Raw genomic sequence first — 16,678 nt, 5'->3', positions numbered from 1 at the left:
ATAAAGTTGGACCCTTATATTATTTCTTATACCAAAATATATTTCAGAAGGATTAAAGATTTGCATAAACTAGATGAGCCTGGAAAAGTAGTGGGAAAATTGGTGATTTTAAAAGAAAAATCATCTTGCAATAGGAAAGTCTTGTCTATGCATGATAGAGCATTTTTCAGTGATGATTTAAAAATGGATAAATTTGATAAAGAGATAAAATGATACTATGGTATAAAATGAGCTATAAATATAATCAAAAGGTAAATTGGGAAAAGATTTGTTCCAGGCACTAGAGAGGCTGCAGTGAACTAACCAAACAACATTCCCTATCTTTCATGGATCTTATATTGCAATGGGGACATTTTGAGATGAGGGCTTGAGCAGACCTCTATAGCCCTGGCCACACACACAGAGATGTCACTGGTCACAAAAGAGCATGCTGACATAAGGGGAAAGAATGCACATGAGGTTACTAAGGGCTCTTAGTTGGTAAATATGTAGTGGTGTGGGAATACATAATTGGCAGTGATGAATACTAATTGCCAGAAGAAATTGCCACCTCCAGAGAAATCAGTCCCTCTGTACCTATAATCTGTAATTGCTATGCATCACTCATGTATGGCTCTGCAACACAGTAATTTCTCTACCTGGTTATCTTCTCCACCAGTGCATTTTCAGCCCCTGGTTTATATTCATTTTTACAGTCTTCATAGTTCCTAGCATGGTGTCTGGTGTACAATAAACTCAATAAATACTAATTTGAATAATTGGTTCTTAAGTTATCAGCTCTGTGCCTTTATACACCAGACCCTTATAATTAGCATAACAGACACACAGTATTGTCAATGCACATATTATTGGGCAGTTTGTAAGTTTAAAATTCAGTAAAATCGAAAGGCAAGCAGATAGGTAGTAAAGAAGAAAAGAAAGAGGGAAAGCAGGGATGGAGATAGGGATGGAGAGATGTGAAAGTAAAGAAGGAAGGAAGAAGAAACACTTCTTTTGCTACCTTTCTTCTTTGGTAAGACGTGCCAATTTTCTTGCTTTGTGAGCAAGGATAAATCTGAAATATAGAAACAAGAAAGAGAAAGGAAATTAATGATTTCTTTCATCCTGGTCTCATTATTTATTTATTTATTTATTATTTTTTATTTGTTTTAATTAGTTACACATGACAGTACAACAATCTTGACATATCAAACGTTTGGATCAGATGGAATATAATTTCTCATTTTCTGAGTGTACAGGTTGCAGAATCACATTGGTCATGTAGTTATGTATATACCCACAGCAATAATAATGTCTATTTTATTCTGCTGTCCTTCCTATCCTCACTTCCCCTCCCCTCCCTCATCCTGGTCTCATTTTTATACTATACATTTGTCTGGTATTCAATGTTCAAAGCCAACCAGAAGAAACAATCTATACATTTGCCTATTTCATGTTCAGAGTTTTAACTGTTTACATGTTACATTCCTGACATTGAAGAGCATCTTGTAGCTTTGGGGAACAAGGGACAAAAAATAGATGACTGGCAATAATTTCTGCATAGGGTAATATGATGAGTGACTCACTTTCCCCCATCTGGCTGGTGGCCAATAGGAATGAACCCTGGACCTCAAATGCTTTAATTAAGGTTGCATCTGAGTCCTTCCAATGTAACCTAGTTCTTGTTCTTTGGTTCTTTCTCCACCATGATGTCTCCCTAGCAGTGAACTTTTAGATTCTCTCTCCATTTACAGCACTATGATTGCTTTCAAATTAACAACTGACTTTGAGTGCCCTTTCTCACCTTGGATGTGTATGAAATAAACTTATACATGTCCTAGGTCCATCACAATTTTAGTTGCTTCAGTTAAACACCTCTTTGGAACAGGTTCTGGACCCCCAAGACAGTTTCCCATCTGTGCTGTTATCTTTCCTGGAAAGTTGAGGATAGGACTGACCTTGGTTCCTCTCTAGTAGAAATGAGAAAATCTCGGCATCCCACAGGAATAACATTTACTATGGTTTTGATATGGCTTATTCCTATCAAAATTCATGTAGAAATTTGATTCCCATTGTGATTGTGTTGACAGGTGGTGGAGCTTTTTAAAAGGCATTTTCAGACTTCAGGGATTCACTCTCATGAAAGGATTAATATAGCTCCTACAAGAGTGGATTCATTTTTGAAAGAGTTGGTTGTTATAAAGTAAGTTTGGCTTCCTCTGCTGGCTCTCTTCCTCCCTCTCTCACTGTGATCTTATGTCACACACTCACTTCCCTTTCACTTTTCCATCATATGTGATGCAACACAAGACTCTAACCAGAAACCAAGTAGATGCTGAAACCATGGTCCTGGACTTTCAAAAAATGTGAATTAAAATAACATCTTTTCTTTATAAATTATCCAGTCTCTGGTATTCTGTTATAGTAACACAAAACAGATTAACACAACACTGGTGTCAACACAGCTTCCACAAGAAGCTTTCTTAGCAAAACACCCCAAGTTATGTCTTTGAATCATGTTTCAACAAGTAATAGATCATATATATATATATATATATATATATATATATATATATCTCCATCCCAGCACTAAATATGAAGTGGAAAATTAATATAGCAAATTAAAAATGTTATTGGTATTATATGTCTCTTGTAGATATTTATTCCTTGGCACACATCAAAGAAAGGAAGCAATATGAATTTTTCTATTGCAGGATTTGGATAGTAGTGTCATTCAGTAAAAAAATTATTTAACAAAGTTTGAGGCACATGTATTAATAGTGTTTGATTATCTTGTCAATACTGAACACAACCACAATGCCATAATTTGTCTTACCCCATGATAGCAGCATAGTTGCCATCAGGTTTGGTATCATCCAGTGTGTAGGCAATTGGAGCTTCCTCTCCTTCAATAACCATGGTTCCACAGTAATCTTGGATAATAGCAAAATGGAAGAACTCATTCATCATCCTATCAAACTATCTTTAGCACTTACAATAAAGCACACATTTTTCAATTTGAGAAACCTGAAGTCTGAAAACAGCATAGTACACTCTAAATTTATGAAGACAAACCAAACATATTGATAAGAGGGCTGAGTAGCAAAAAAAAAAAACAAATCAAACTATAAGTCCTTTCTTCTCTGCAAAGAATAGGGCAATATGATATTTTGAATTCATCCAGGTCACCATTTAATAAAATCTGGTTTTTCTTGCCATTAATACTTATGTCCCATATTTTCTTTTTTATAAAGAATCAGAGTAGGGCTGGGGATGTGGCTCAAGCGGTAGCGTGCTCGCCTGGCATGCATGCGGCCCGGGTTCCATCCTCAGCACCACATACAAACAAAGATGTTGTGTTCGCCAAAAACTAAAAAAGAAATAAATATTAAAAAATTCTCTCTCTCTCTAGCTCTTAAAAAAAAAGAATCAGAATAAAATCAAAGATGTGTAAGGGAAATATTAGTCCTTTCCTGTAGAACAGAAGGGACTTGATATTTACATTTTATGAAAAACTACTTATTCTGTTTTGTTTTTATTTTTTTTTATTTTTGAATTTTAGGGATGGGGTCTTGGTGTGTTGCTCAGACTGGCCCCAAACTCCTGAGCTCAAGTGATCCAGCTGCACCAGCTTCTCAAGTAGCTGAGACTACAGGTGTGAACCACTACATCTGGCCACTTATTCTATTTGAATTATTTATTGACTGAAAACAGGGCAGACAGGACTAAAGTTCATAGAGTCCAAAACCTTCATTTCAAACATGATCTCCAAAAACCCTTTCCCCTTTAAGAAAATCTTGGGAAACAAATTCAGCTCATTCTAGATAAAAGGGCTTCCTTCAGCCCCCACCCCCCCCACGAAACCCCTAACACAGTCAGCCCCTTGAATCTGCGGGTTCCACATTTGTGGATTCAAAACATTGGGTTGAAAATGTTTGAAAAAAATTACACACGTACTGAACATGTACAGACTTTTTTTGTTGTTAGTCCCTAAACAACATAGTATAATAAATATTTATGCAGCATGTATATTGCATTAGCTATTATAAATAGAGATCATTTAAAGTATACAAGAGGATGCATGGCATTTTATATAAGGAGCATGATCATCTGAGAATGTTGGTATCTATAGGGGTTCTGGAACCAGTCCCCCATGGATCTTGGGAATGACTATATATTCAATTTCAACAAAAGACTGTGGCAGAGCAGCAGTAAAACTGTCAGGCCAGGGTCTGAAATGTTATAATAATATCCTACTGCAATGTACTCTTCCCCCTGCTCCATAATTTACTTGCAAATTGGAGGTTGTTTCAACAAAATTATGGTGGAAGACTCTGGAACAAATGTTATATAGAAAAGCCAACAGGAGGGTTTCAAAATGAGGAAGAAAGAACAGAGAAAGAACTTTGCAGGCACACACCTCCCCAACCTGTGCTCAGGCACAAATGTGTGATAAGACACACCCAGAGGCTTTTTAAACTGCCCTTGCTTTTCTCTCTACTCTCACATCCCTCCCCTCTGTGGACCTATGAGAACATCAATGTGCTTGTGTGCCCCTTAGGTGTGTTGCGGTGGGAATGATGTTGATCAAGACTGAAGTATGAGAAGAAAAAAAAAATTCAAAGTCCGTCCAAGAATTCAAGAAGACTTAAGAATATAAGAGAACTAGCTAAGGAATCACGTGTTATAAGAAGGCAGAAAGCAAGGCATCATAGTGCATGCCTGTAATCCCAGCAACTTGGGAGGCTAAGGCAGGACGATCACAAATTTGAGGCCAGCCTCAGCAACTTAGTGAGACCCTGTCTCAAAATAAAAATGAAAAGGACAAAAGGACCCCAGGGTGAAACTGAGCAGGCACATCTTGAGGATGTAGGGATCAGCTGAATGAACTGCCATAGAACACCAGGTATGGTCAGGGTGAAGGTGCTACTTTCTGAGTAGAGGGGGCTCTTCAGACACTTTCTTCCCTGAGTGAAAGTGGACTCTGTGTCAGGTGGGTGCAATTAGAGAAAATAAATAATCAAGGGGCAGAGAGAAAAAGCCACGTTTGTGCCAGTGGAATTTCATGCAGCATCAGTGGGCTTTCTATTATTTGCAGCTAGAAAGCTTAGGGGACCTGCCTGTGCACACAGTGTCCCCTCAAATTGAATTGAGTCTCATTCTTAATAATCCCTTATGTCCCACCATCCTATATATAGTACACCTATGAGAACTTAAATTGAACCTAGGGGTAGAGCCTAGTGGGAGAGAGGTCTTTAGGTCACTGGGAAAATGTTCTCAAAGGGGACTGTAGGACCGTAGACCCCCTCCTCACTCTCTTTTGCTTCTTGGCAATGAGGTGAGCAGTTTTTCTCTGCCACACATTCTCACCATTATGTGCTGTGTTGTCACAGGCCCAAAAGCAATGGGGTCACCTGAACATGGAACTGGAACCTCCAAAACTGTGACCACAAATAGACCTTTTCTCTTTACAAATTATCTCAGGCATTTTGTTATGATAGTGAAAAGCTGACTAACATAATGGCTATGTAAAGATACATATAAATTAGTTTGACCTCAAAAATCATTTAACTATGTATATATATTAAGACATCATGATGTAGACCTTAAATATACACAATAAAATAAATAAAATAAAATAAAGGCAGTGTTTAGCATGATGCTAGGAGAAGGAAAAGAAGCAATCAAAAACTGGTTATATCTGATACCAGAGATGCCAGAAACATTTGTTGGAGAAAAGATAGCCTTTTAACAAATAGTGCCTTGAGAAATGTAAATCCGTATGTGGAAGAAAGAAACTTGACCCCTATCTCTCACCCTGCAAAAAAGTCAACTCCAAGTGAATCAAAGACTTAGAAATTAGACTAGAAACTCTCCAGCTGTTAGAAGCAAACACTTAAACATATTGGCACAGGAATTGACTTCTTTAACAAGATTCCTAAGTTGCAAGAAATAAAACCTGAAATCAATAAGTAGGATGGTATCAAATTAAAATGCTTCTACACAGCAAAGAAAACAAGTTCATGAAGACAGAACCTAGGAAATAGGAGGTCTTTGCCACATTCCCCTTAGATAGGGCATTGATATCAAGAATATATAAAGAACTCAAAAAACTTAACACCAAAAAAAAAAGAACAAATAACCCAATTAGTAAATGGGGAAAAGAACTAAAGAGATACTTGTCAAAAGAAGAAATACAAATGGCCAACAAAATATGAAGAAATGTTTAGCATCTCTAGCAATCAGGAAAATGCAAATGAAAAAAGTCAAAGGTTGAATGCTTTTATCCAAATAGCTTTGATCTGTGATTGGCTGAATCCATGGATGCAGAACCTATGGATACAAAGGGCTGATTGTACACAGAAAATACTACTCTGAGACCAAACTGACATTATCCCCATTTGTCTCCAGCCATCTTCCTTTCTGCTGTGTTGCTCCTCATTTCAGTCCACCCTGCTCTTTGCTCTCAATCCCAGAGATTGACTGTTCTTTCCTGATCTCCACTTGGAAGAAAAGGAGACGTGATAAAAGGAAATGTGATAAGACTCTAGCATTGTGTTGTCCAAAGCAGTAGCTGCTAGCTACTAAAATGAAATAGAATTGAAAAATTTGGTTCCTTAATTTAACTAGCTACATTTCAAGTGTTCAGCATCCATATGTGGACTGTGGCTAGTGTATTGGATAAAGTAGACCTAGAACTTTTCTATCATTGCAAAATAGAGGACTTCAGTGAGCATCCATGTGTACTGTCCTCCATGAGGACTAGATATGAATGAAGAAATTAATTTAATTTAATATGGTAGAATCTTGACACTAATGAGAGATGGCCTGGAAATTTCCAGAATTCCCACCACTGCAAATAGCTTTACAAAGTCATATTTCAAAAAAGTATTAGAAAATGATACTAATTTATTTTCACAAGATTTTGTGGGAGGATCAAATAAATGTTATATCTAATTGTACTAAAGAGTTGGTCAGATAGCAAGGAAAGTTAATTTCAAGAATTTGTGCTGATGTGTTTTATTTGAAAGAACTATATTTAAGAACCTGGAATTTTGCTTATAACATTTGCTTGTAACTATTTTTATTAAAATTCTGGATATAAAATGTTATATCAATAATTTTAATAAAAATAGTTACAAGCAAATGCCTATATTGACACCAAGTGTGTTAGACCTTCTGCAGAAATCTTTTTTTTTTTTTGCAGCAGAAATCTTTATATGAGAAAATTACTAACCATTTTTCCTCCAAAAGGGCTCCTTATAATAAACGATGCACTTGATGACTGAACCCAAAGGCACACGAGTGATCAGCTGGTTTCTCATCATTGGCAGAGGTGGGTTGAAGTGCATCTTCATGGCCAGAATGGGTGGAATAGCACTGATCACATATTTTGCCTGAAAGAAAAGCAACATGGTTAAACATCATTGGTATGTTGTTTCACTTTTTCCCTAATGATCTTCTCTCATTTCACCCTTGTCCCCATTTAGTCTCGACAGCAAAACTGAAAAGATCCTGTTAAAACTTAAAGAAACCCTCATTGTTCAAAACCTCCAATGATTTCCCATTACACTTGGAGTCAAAGTCAAGTTCCTCATAGTCACATCCAAGGTCATACATGAAACAGACTCCTGGTACATTTCTGATTCCACCTCATGTTGATCTTCCAACTTCACTCCTCTTACTTCTGTCATTTTCACCACCTTGCTGTTCCTTGATCATGCCAGACTTTTTCTCACCTTGGCACTTGCCATTCCATCTACTTGGTACAATCTTCTCCCCCAAGAGACACGTGGCTCAATCCAGAATTTTCTTCAGTTCTGTGCTCAAACATTACCTTCTCAAAGGGTTTATGATAGCTGAGATATTCTTGACTTTATGTAAGCTTTGGTTATCTATGAGACTCTGGTCTCCCCACCTCTACCTGTTTAAGGGTCTCGGTTACCTCATACGTTTCGTGGTTTAGGGTCTCCACGAGGACATTTTCTCCTGTTTGGTCAATGTGGATCACAGGTCTCTCTAGCTTCACTCGGTCCCCAAGGAGCTCCATTATTCGCTCAGTCACTTGATTAGATCCTCCCACAAATTTCCTCTCCTGGAAAGAAAAAAGGCAGGTGGGAAATACAAGAATGGGTATAAATTTCTAAGTGGCTTGTTTTCCTAGCTTCTCTTCAATCTGAGATGTAGAATAACTGTTGTGAATCATATCTTTAACCATTGTTTTCTAACTGGGGACTGCTGACTTTTGATAAAATCAGAGGTTTTCTAAATCAAGTTCAAGGCAACTTGTAGATCTCCAGGATCCAACCTCAGCAGGACATCCTTAGAATGATCTCCAGGTCCCATCTGTCTTGCCACTACCCCTGATCTATGTCCTATTTGCATTTGGGGTGGATTTGGGGGGCTGAACTCAGGACTGTTGTACTTCTGAGCTATACCTCCAGTCTTTTTATTTTCCTTGCAATACTGGGATGGAACCCAGGCCCTTGTACACACAAGCACTGTACCACTGAGCTACATTCCAGCCCTTTTTATTTTTTATTTTGATATAGGTTCCCACTAAGTTGCCCAAGCTGGCCTAGAACTTACAATTCTCCTGCTTCAGCCTCCTGTGTAGTTGGGAATTACAGGTGTGTGCCACTATGCCTAGCCCTTCTGCATTGTTTTGTTGAGCTGTTGGGTCTTGTGAAACTACTACTCAGCTACCACCTGACTGAGCTCACCTAGGCCTTGCCCTATAAATGAGGCTCAGAACATCCCTGCCTCCACACCACACCCCACCCTACAGGTCAGCCTGGGACAGTTCCTGATGCTTCTGTGGTCACCAAGGTCATTTCACCTCACTGCACCCACTTGCCCTGAGCCCTGCTTCCAAATGTTCCAAAGCTTCCAAATATTCTGCCTGCCTGTGTACACACAGTTGAGCTGTCTACTCTTTTCCAATTTTCAGTTCAGTTAATTTTTTAGAAATTTCAAACAGATCCAGGAAGAAGAAGAAGGAGTAAAAAAGAAGAGGGAGAAAAAGAAAAGAAAGTAGAAGGAAAAGAAAATGAATGTGACTATTAAGAAGATTATCTAAGGACTTTAATCCCCTTCCTACTGTGCCTAGCATAGTGTCTCATGTAATACTGGGGCTCAGGGAATAGGGAATGAATGAATGAATGAATTCCATGTGTTTTAAATTTGAAAATGCATTTCTAACTTTTCTTTTTGAGCTTTCTAAGAAGTGCTCAAGTTATGTCCATCTGATAGTCTTTAAATTTACCAAACAATAATTGGAAATATCTACAAATGGAAATGGCAAAAGTACATAAAAAGGGATAAGTCTAATCCTAAAATTACATTGGCTACTCAGTTCTTACACTGGTTACCTGATGACAGACTGTTCCTTATAAATATCACTCTGAGCTACCATGATAAAACACTAAAAGCCACAAGCCTGCCTCAAGTTTCAGCAGTTCATGATTGAAAGTAGTAGTGGTTTTCTGTTGAGATGGTGGTGAAATTAATTGGTACCTGTCCTCCATTGGTCGTAGACATGATTCTAGTTGTGCCCCCACACTGCTTCACATACCACAGGAACCAGAGAGCAGAGACCTCATGGGTCTCTGCAGTAACACAAAGGTTCACAAAGAGAGTGGCAAGATTCTTTGCAGATCTGCTCAGGAAAAAGCAACAGCAAAATTGGCAAATGTAGGAGAGTATAACTTAATTATCTAGAAATTATTCAAATAATACATTTTCTTGGCTAAATTTAGCACAACTTGACAAGTTGCAGGAAAATGTCAATATAACCCAATATTATAAACAAGACATCAGATATTTAGGGATTTCTCTTCCTCTTAAACAAAATACCTTACTCAGAATCAGCTTGTGTTCCATATTCTATGCTGTCACAATTTGTTCCCACATACCCACTGTTTTTCAGTGATTCCTCATCTCAGTGGAACACACCACCATTCACTCAGTAGCTAAAACCAACATCTTAGAAATCAAGCTTAATTTTTCTCTGTGTCCATTACTTTGTCTCAACTCAATCCATCAGGAAGTCCAGTCATCTCTCAACACACCACTCTACCTTCACCACCACCAAATGTGTGTCATCTCTTACCAGAAGTATTGCAATTACCTCCTCCAGACTAGCCTCTCTGACTCCTCTTGTCCTCACCTTATATATATTGATCACACTAGAAGACAGATGCTCTTTACCTCCCTCCCCACTACGGGGTTCTTTCTCAAATATAAAATAAGTCATGCCATTCTATTATTAAATCCCTCTACTAGCATCCTATCAAAACCAGAATAAGATAGCCCCAAGTAACATAGCCCATGCCTACCTCTTCTATCTCATCCTCAACTCCCCCCAACACACATTCTAATGTTTTCCCAAGAAAGATGTGTTCTTAAATCTGTGAAAATGAGCATTGGCTTCCATATTCCCAGAATCTTGGCATTTTCTGTTGTTTTGACATTGTACAGTATCTTTGGAACTCTTCTCAATGTCTGAAATTATCTTCATTATTGATTTATTATATTTATTGCTGTTTCCCCCACTATAATATCAACCTATGAGAGATGGGACCTGAATGAATGAATAAATGAGAAGAACTATTAGTTAAGTACTGTTTTTGAAACATCCTTAATGTACAAAGGATATGCTAGGTGCTGTGTTGAATGCAAAATTAGTCACAGTTATCCATTCAATTTATTTTACTCTCTAACAGAAGACAAGCTCAAAGGCTGGACCAGTGGGAAAGCAATTAACAAAGCATAGAGGGTGAACCTTTGCTTGGTTTTTTGGCATTTAAATAGCTAGAGGATATATACTGTCAAGAAGCACATCAGAAAGTAAACAATCTCATGTAATTCCAAAGTCTCAGTTATATCTAGCATGCCCTAAAATTCAGTAGTAATGATTACTCTGGGATAGCTTTAATAAGGACCAATATCAGTTTTGCCTTTGTTGTAAAGTTTGCATATTGTTAGTTTAGTTACACTTGAGGCAGAATTTTCTACTTGATAATGCTGACAAAAGGTGAAATAAATTATACCATTTTTTATTTGTTTAAGTTTTTCCACACTCAGTGGTCTTTAAACTTTTTGTTTGGTATGGGGGATTGAACCCAGGGGTGTTTAACCACTGAGCCATATCCCCAGCCCTTTTTATATTTTTTTTAGAGAAAGAGTCTCACTGAGTTGCTGAGGCCTCACTAGGTTGCTGAGGCTGGCTTTGAACTCAAGATCCTCCTGTCTCAGCCTCCTGAGCTGCTGGGATTACAGGTGTCCACTAACATGCCCAGCTTCTTTAAACTTTTTATTTTGTTCAATTGTTGTCATGACCCTGTAAAATAACTGTTAGCTTTCCCCAGTTTACAAGTCAGAAAACTGAGTCTCAGAGAGTTTAATAGTATATAACTACATGACCCACTATCATGCTTACTCAAAACTCAGGTTTTTAAAACTTCAAAATCATTTATCACTAGTCAACTCACAACCTTGAAAGAACAGATACTCACCAAAGGGAAGATCTCTACTTTAGTGTATATTAACCCTGGAAATTTATAGGACTGTGACTAACATATAAGTTATTGACAATGTCTGCAACCTGACAGCACTTTTGACAGTTACCATCATTCCATCCCACAAATGGTATTATATATACATTGAAATGACTTAGAATTAGTTTGGTAAGATTCAATATGATCACTGATAGGATGGAAATTGCAAAATCAATTTGCAGCATCTTTCCAAAGCAAATATGCAGACATTATCTTAAAATAGTACTTCAAAATGAAAATATCTTTTGTTGTTTTCTATACCTTAATTTTATAGGTAAATTCAAGACATTGACTAAAGGGAGTCATAAATAATAAAATCTTAGCAGGGAACCAGCTAGACAACCAATATTAAACACAAAAATGCTGTTGAGATTCTAATTGCTGCTGTCATCAATTTGGTGGGAAAGAAATAATCTTGGTTTGAAATGAAGGGAGACCTAAAAGTACAGTGGTCCACCTTTATCCATAGGGGATACACTCTAAGATCCCTAGTGAATGTCTGAACTTTAGATGGTATCAAAACTTGTATTTATTGTTTTTTCCCTATATATACCATGATAAAGTTCAGTTGATAAATTAGGCACAGGAAGAGATGAACCTAGTAATACCTAGTAATAAAATAGTATACCTAGTAATAAAATCAAACAATTACAATAATATATTACAATAAAAGTTATGTGACTAAAGTCTCTTTCTAAAAAAATCCTGAAAAATAATAATTTCAGATGGAGGTTGACAATGGATAACTGAGACCACAGAAAGCCAAGGTGTGGATAAGGCAGGGACAACTTTAATTCTCTCGGGTGGGCTAGTCCATTTCTAATCCTTTATTTGATTTACTCTGTGACCATCAGAAGAAAGGGCATGAGCTGAACAATATTTGAGTATGGAAGGTCGAGAAAACTAGTGTAATATTTTTGGTTTTGCCCTGTTGACTTTTTGAGAGATAAATGTTATAACATTTTTCTACATGAAAAATATGTATATTAGATAATTGGAAAACTCATAAGATAAAAATGTAAGGGAAGGGTATCTTCCATATTCTACACCCCAAAATATAATTAACAGTCTCATTTTGATATGTGTTGATAGGCATAGGTTTTCTAAAACTGATCACAGCTGTGATCATATTGAAAATATGATTTGTTGTAGTATATATACACAATGGAGTTTTGTTCAGCCATAAAGAAGAAGGAACGTATGTCATCTGCAGGAAAACAGATGGAACTAGAGACCATTATGTTAAGAGAAATAAGTTAAACTCAGAAGGTCAAAGGTGATATGTTTTCTTTCATATGAGGAAGCTAAAGAGGAAAAAGGAAAAGAAAAGTGGGAGTGGATCTCATGAAAATCAAAGGGAGATCAGTAGAGGAAAGGGACCAGATGGATGGGGGAGGAGAAATGCTGGGAAAGATACTGGCCAAATTATATCGTAATATGGTGTACATGTACAAATATGTAAATACAAATCCCACTATTATGTACAACTATAATGCACTAATACATATATGGAAAAAGGAAAGAAGTATAATTTGTGTTCCTGAAGAGCATTTTATAAATGACAAAAACTGAAAGAATGATCAACATTAGTCTTTGAATGTATGATTGTGCTTTAGTTTGAATCACAATAGGTTGAATATTCTGATTACTTCTTTTTCTCTCTGATATGTGGATGGTAACACACAACAGGGGTGGAGGGAAGAATAGAAGTTCATTGGATTAGACAAAGAGGAATGAAGGAAGGGAGAGGGGATAGGAATAGGAAAGAAAGTAGAATTAATCTGACATCACTTTCCTAGGTACATACATAAATACACCACTGTGAATCTTACCATCATGTACATCCACAAGACTGGGATCCTAATAGAATAAGATATACTCCGTGTCAAAATATACCATATTGTCATGTATAAAAAGAAAAAAAGATAAAAAATAATAAAACCAGCAAATGATCCTGTGTGTATCTTGCTTAGGAAGAATTAGAGAGTTGCCTTGTATTTTCAAACTCCTAATATCTCAGAATGCTTAATTTTGTTAGTCAACAACCTACAGTATTAATTAAGTGGACAACTAGGCCAAGAATAATGATAGAAAATCTCAAATCTCTACGATTATAAGGAATTATAATTGGCCCAGTCTTCAAGGAGTTTATGGGGAGAAAAGATCAAACTGAATTTATGAAAAACTTTTCATAACAGAAGTTATAAAACAATGCAGATGATTATATAATGACTGTATTTTGGAAATCTAAAGTATAGCATTTAAAAATCAATGATACAACCTTATTATGGTTATAATAAGTTATATTTCAAACTATGTTCTCATAAGAAGAGTTAAATAGCATTAGACATGTGTTTTAAAGTATACAATTAATGCTAGGCATTGATTTCATGACAAATGATTTTACTATTCCAGAAATGGTTACTCTCAAAGGCTGAAGACATAGGAGAAGCACGAATATGTTTCTTACAGAGATTAATTATATAATAATAAGAATAAAAAGTAGAAGTAATAAAAATGTCCAACAGAATGATAATGGATTAAATACATTATATTTGCTCTCCATGGAATATTCTCCAACTATGAAATGTGATATTTGATGAATAATTTTAATAATGTAATGTCTTTAAACAATCTTGAAATAAATGTCTGTGTTATAATATTAAATGTTAAAAACACTTTAATGGATCTCTATTGTTTTGCAATGCACATATAAGCAGCTTCTTTTTTAGAAATGAGATCATATATCCCACTGTACACACTCTATGACAGCCTACTTTTCTGTATGTTTAATATTATGAGTTTTCAAACCATTAAGTATTACTCTACAACATAATTTTAAAAGACTCTATAGTATTCAATGTTTGGAATGTGCCATAATTAATTCAGTCAATCTTTTATTTTTTTGGCTTTTAGGTTTCCCTTTTAAAAATGATGCTTTTAAATTGGCTTTCTTCCTCTCCCTCCCTGTATGCTTAATTTCTCTTTGTTCTTTTCATGCTTCTTCTTTAAGAATTATATTGAAAATTATGCAAACTGAATGTCTTTTGAGTATTTCTATACCTCAGATTCAGATATTTATTAAAACCATATTTTTATGTTTGATTGTCAGTACTCTGTTTCCCTCCCCAATGACTAGAGAATTTTAACCCCAAAGCCAAATACAATTCTCACTTCTGTTGTTCAACATAAGAGGACCGTCTCTTTGAACTTGGCTTCCGTTTCTCTCACTTTGTTGACCACAAACTCCCCATGTGCTTGAATTATAGCCCCCACAATTCTTTCCACTGTCTCTGCTGTCTAGAAGTGGTGAGGCCTCTTTATGCCATTTGTCTAAATACTCCTCACAGTTTTTATACAGTTTCCAGCACCAACAATAAGATTCTAATATTTGATTAATAAATACTTCCTCTCAATACTACATGTTTTTCGATAAAGGATAATGGTAGTCCCAATCACATGTTTCCCCTACAGTTATGAACCGCCTAGAAAGTCCTACTCAAACTTCAAGGAGTTGCCCTACATCACAAAAGGTGTTTCAAATGCATAAGCTAATCATCTGTGCACCTGACCTTCAGAATACAAAAATATTCCTACATCAACAACTTGAAAATGAGATCTTTAAGAAAATGAGATCATTAAGCTGTTCTAAGGAAAGTAGGCAGCACATTCTGGTCTGTTCTGAGTACCCTATGGGTTAGTACCACCTTCATGATGCAAAACTGTTCCAAAGAAGGAAGTTGGATATATAGCTATCTTCCTTTAAATTTTCTTTAGTACTGGAAATTGAATCCAATGTCTCTTTACACTGAGCTACATCCCAGTCCTTTTTTACTTACTCAGTCCAGCAGATCTTGTTTAGCAGCTCCTTCATTGTCATGTGGTCCCACTCTTCTGCAAGGGGTGCCTTCCATGGGGCATCACTGGGAATCTATATTCAGATTAGGATTTGAAGGAGAAAGACAACAGTAATTTTCCACTCTAAATAACTATTTAAACAGTATTTTTTCTCAAAGGAAAAAATGCAAGTTTTCCAAATTCTTCCAATAGTTTCTTGCACTGCATAAACAACATTGTCTTTGTAGCTTTCCTGCTAAAGTATCTATACTATTCAACCTGTACATAACAATAACACTTCCTGCACAAAAAAATAGAAGTATGCTGTATTCAGTCTATTTCCAAGAACAGATCACAGTACTTCCCCCTTAATCCATGGGGGATATGTTCCAAGTCCCCAAGTAGATGCCTAAAACCACAGATGGTAGCAAACCCTGTATATGCCTTGTTTTTCCTATACATACACATCTATAATTAAAGTTTGATTTATAAATTAGGCTCAGTAAGAGATTAATAATGTAAACAAAATAGAATAATTTTTAACAATGTATTTTAATAAAAGTTAGGTGAATAGGGTCTGTTTATTTCTGGAATTTTCCATGTAATATTTTCAGACCATATTTGACCATGGGTAACTAAATATGCAGAAAGTAAATCCATGGATAAGGGGTAGATACTGTACTAATTTACTAATTTACAGAGAACATTTTTAAATTTAACTCTTTAACTAGAACCAGACAGCTTCACTAAATCAACAAATCAGAGTCTTCAGTTAGGCTTTACATGTGTTTACTTATGGGCTTCAGGTTTGGGCACAGTGTAGAATCAAAGATCCAGAAGTCTTTGCAGTGTCCTGAGGATTTTCTAAATTAGAAACATCTTCTCAGGAAGGCTGAGCCATACATAATCTTCTATAGCTCATCAGTAATATACAAATAGCAGTCTTTTGACATCTCATTCTTTTAGAGGTTAAAAACAAATTTATTCATTTCACAGATCTTTACTGATTGTTACTATGTGCTCACAATGTGTAAGGCATGGGAGATGGGTAATAGATTAGAAAAATACAAATACCATCAAAGAAGCTCTGGGAAACTTTACCTCTTGCCCCATGTCATCCAATGTCCTCCAAAAGTTGTTATGATCTAAGTAGGTAATTGGATTCCACACTGGTGGGAATGGGCCTCTGAAGGGGTATGATTTGCCCTGTGAGACACAAAATACTTTTTGAAAGAAACATTAGCTATAATGTAAGTGTAGTTAAATCTTCCAAGTTGGTAAATGTCAGCCAACAAAATCATGTT

The 16,678-nt window shown here is 36.3% G+C and overlaps 1 protein-coding gene across 1 annotated transcript in view; it reads right to left on the bottom strand.

Annotated features, from left to right (window-relative positions):
- Positions 1 to 16,678, bottom strand: part of Maob (monoamine oxidase B) — a 107,210-nt gene that overhangs the window by 13,468 nt on the left and 77,064 nt on the right. The window contains exons 4-10 of the mRNA XM_026387556.2: positions 16,476 to 16,580; positions 15,377 to 15,468; positions 9,496 to 9,637; positions 7,925 to 8,074; positions 7,217 to 7,376; positions 2,816 to 2,912; positions 1,001 to 1,054 (exon numbers count right to left, since the gene is read on the bottom strand). Coding sequence (XP_026243341.1) covers positions 1,001 to 1,054; positions 2,816 to 2,912; positions 7,217 to 7,376; positions 7,925 to 8,074; positions 9,496 to 9,637; positions 15,377 to 15,468; positions 16,476 to 16,580 — 800 coding nt within the window. The remainder of the gene's footprint in view (positions 1 to 1,000; positions 1,055 to 2,815; positions 2,913 to 7,216; positions 7,377 to 7,924; positions 8,075 to 9,495; positions 9,638 to 15,376; positions 15,469 to 16,475; positions 16,581 to 16,678) is intronic.

The sequence above is a fragment of the Urocitellus parryii genome, chromosome X, assembly GCF_045843805.1.
Source record: "Urocitellus parryii isolate mUroPar1 chromosome X, mUroPar1.hap1, whole genome shotgun sequence".
NCBI classification, from domain to species: Eukaryota; Metazoa; Chordata; class Mammalia; order Rodentia; family Sciuridae; genus Urocitellus; species Urocitellus parryii.
This window is presented reverse-complemented; position numbering and strand designations above follow the sequence as displayed.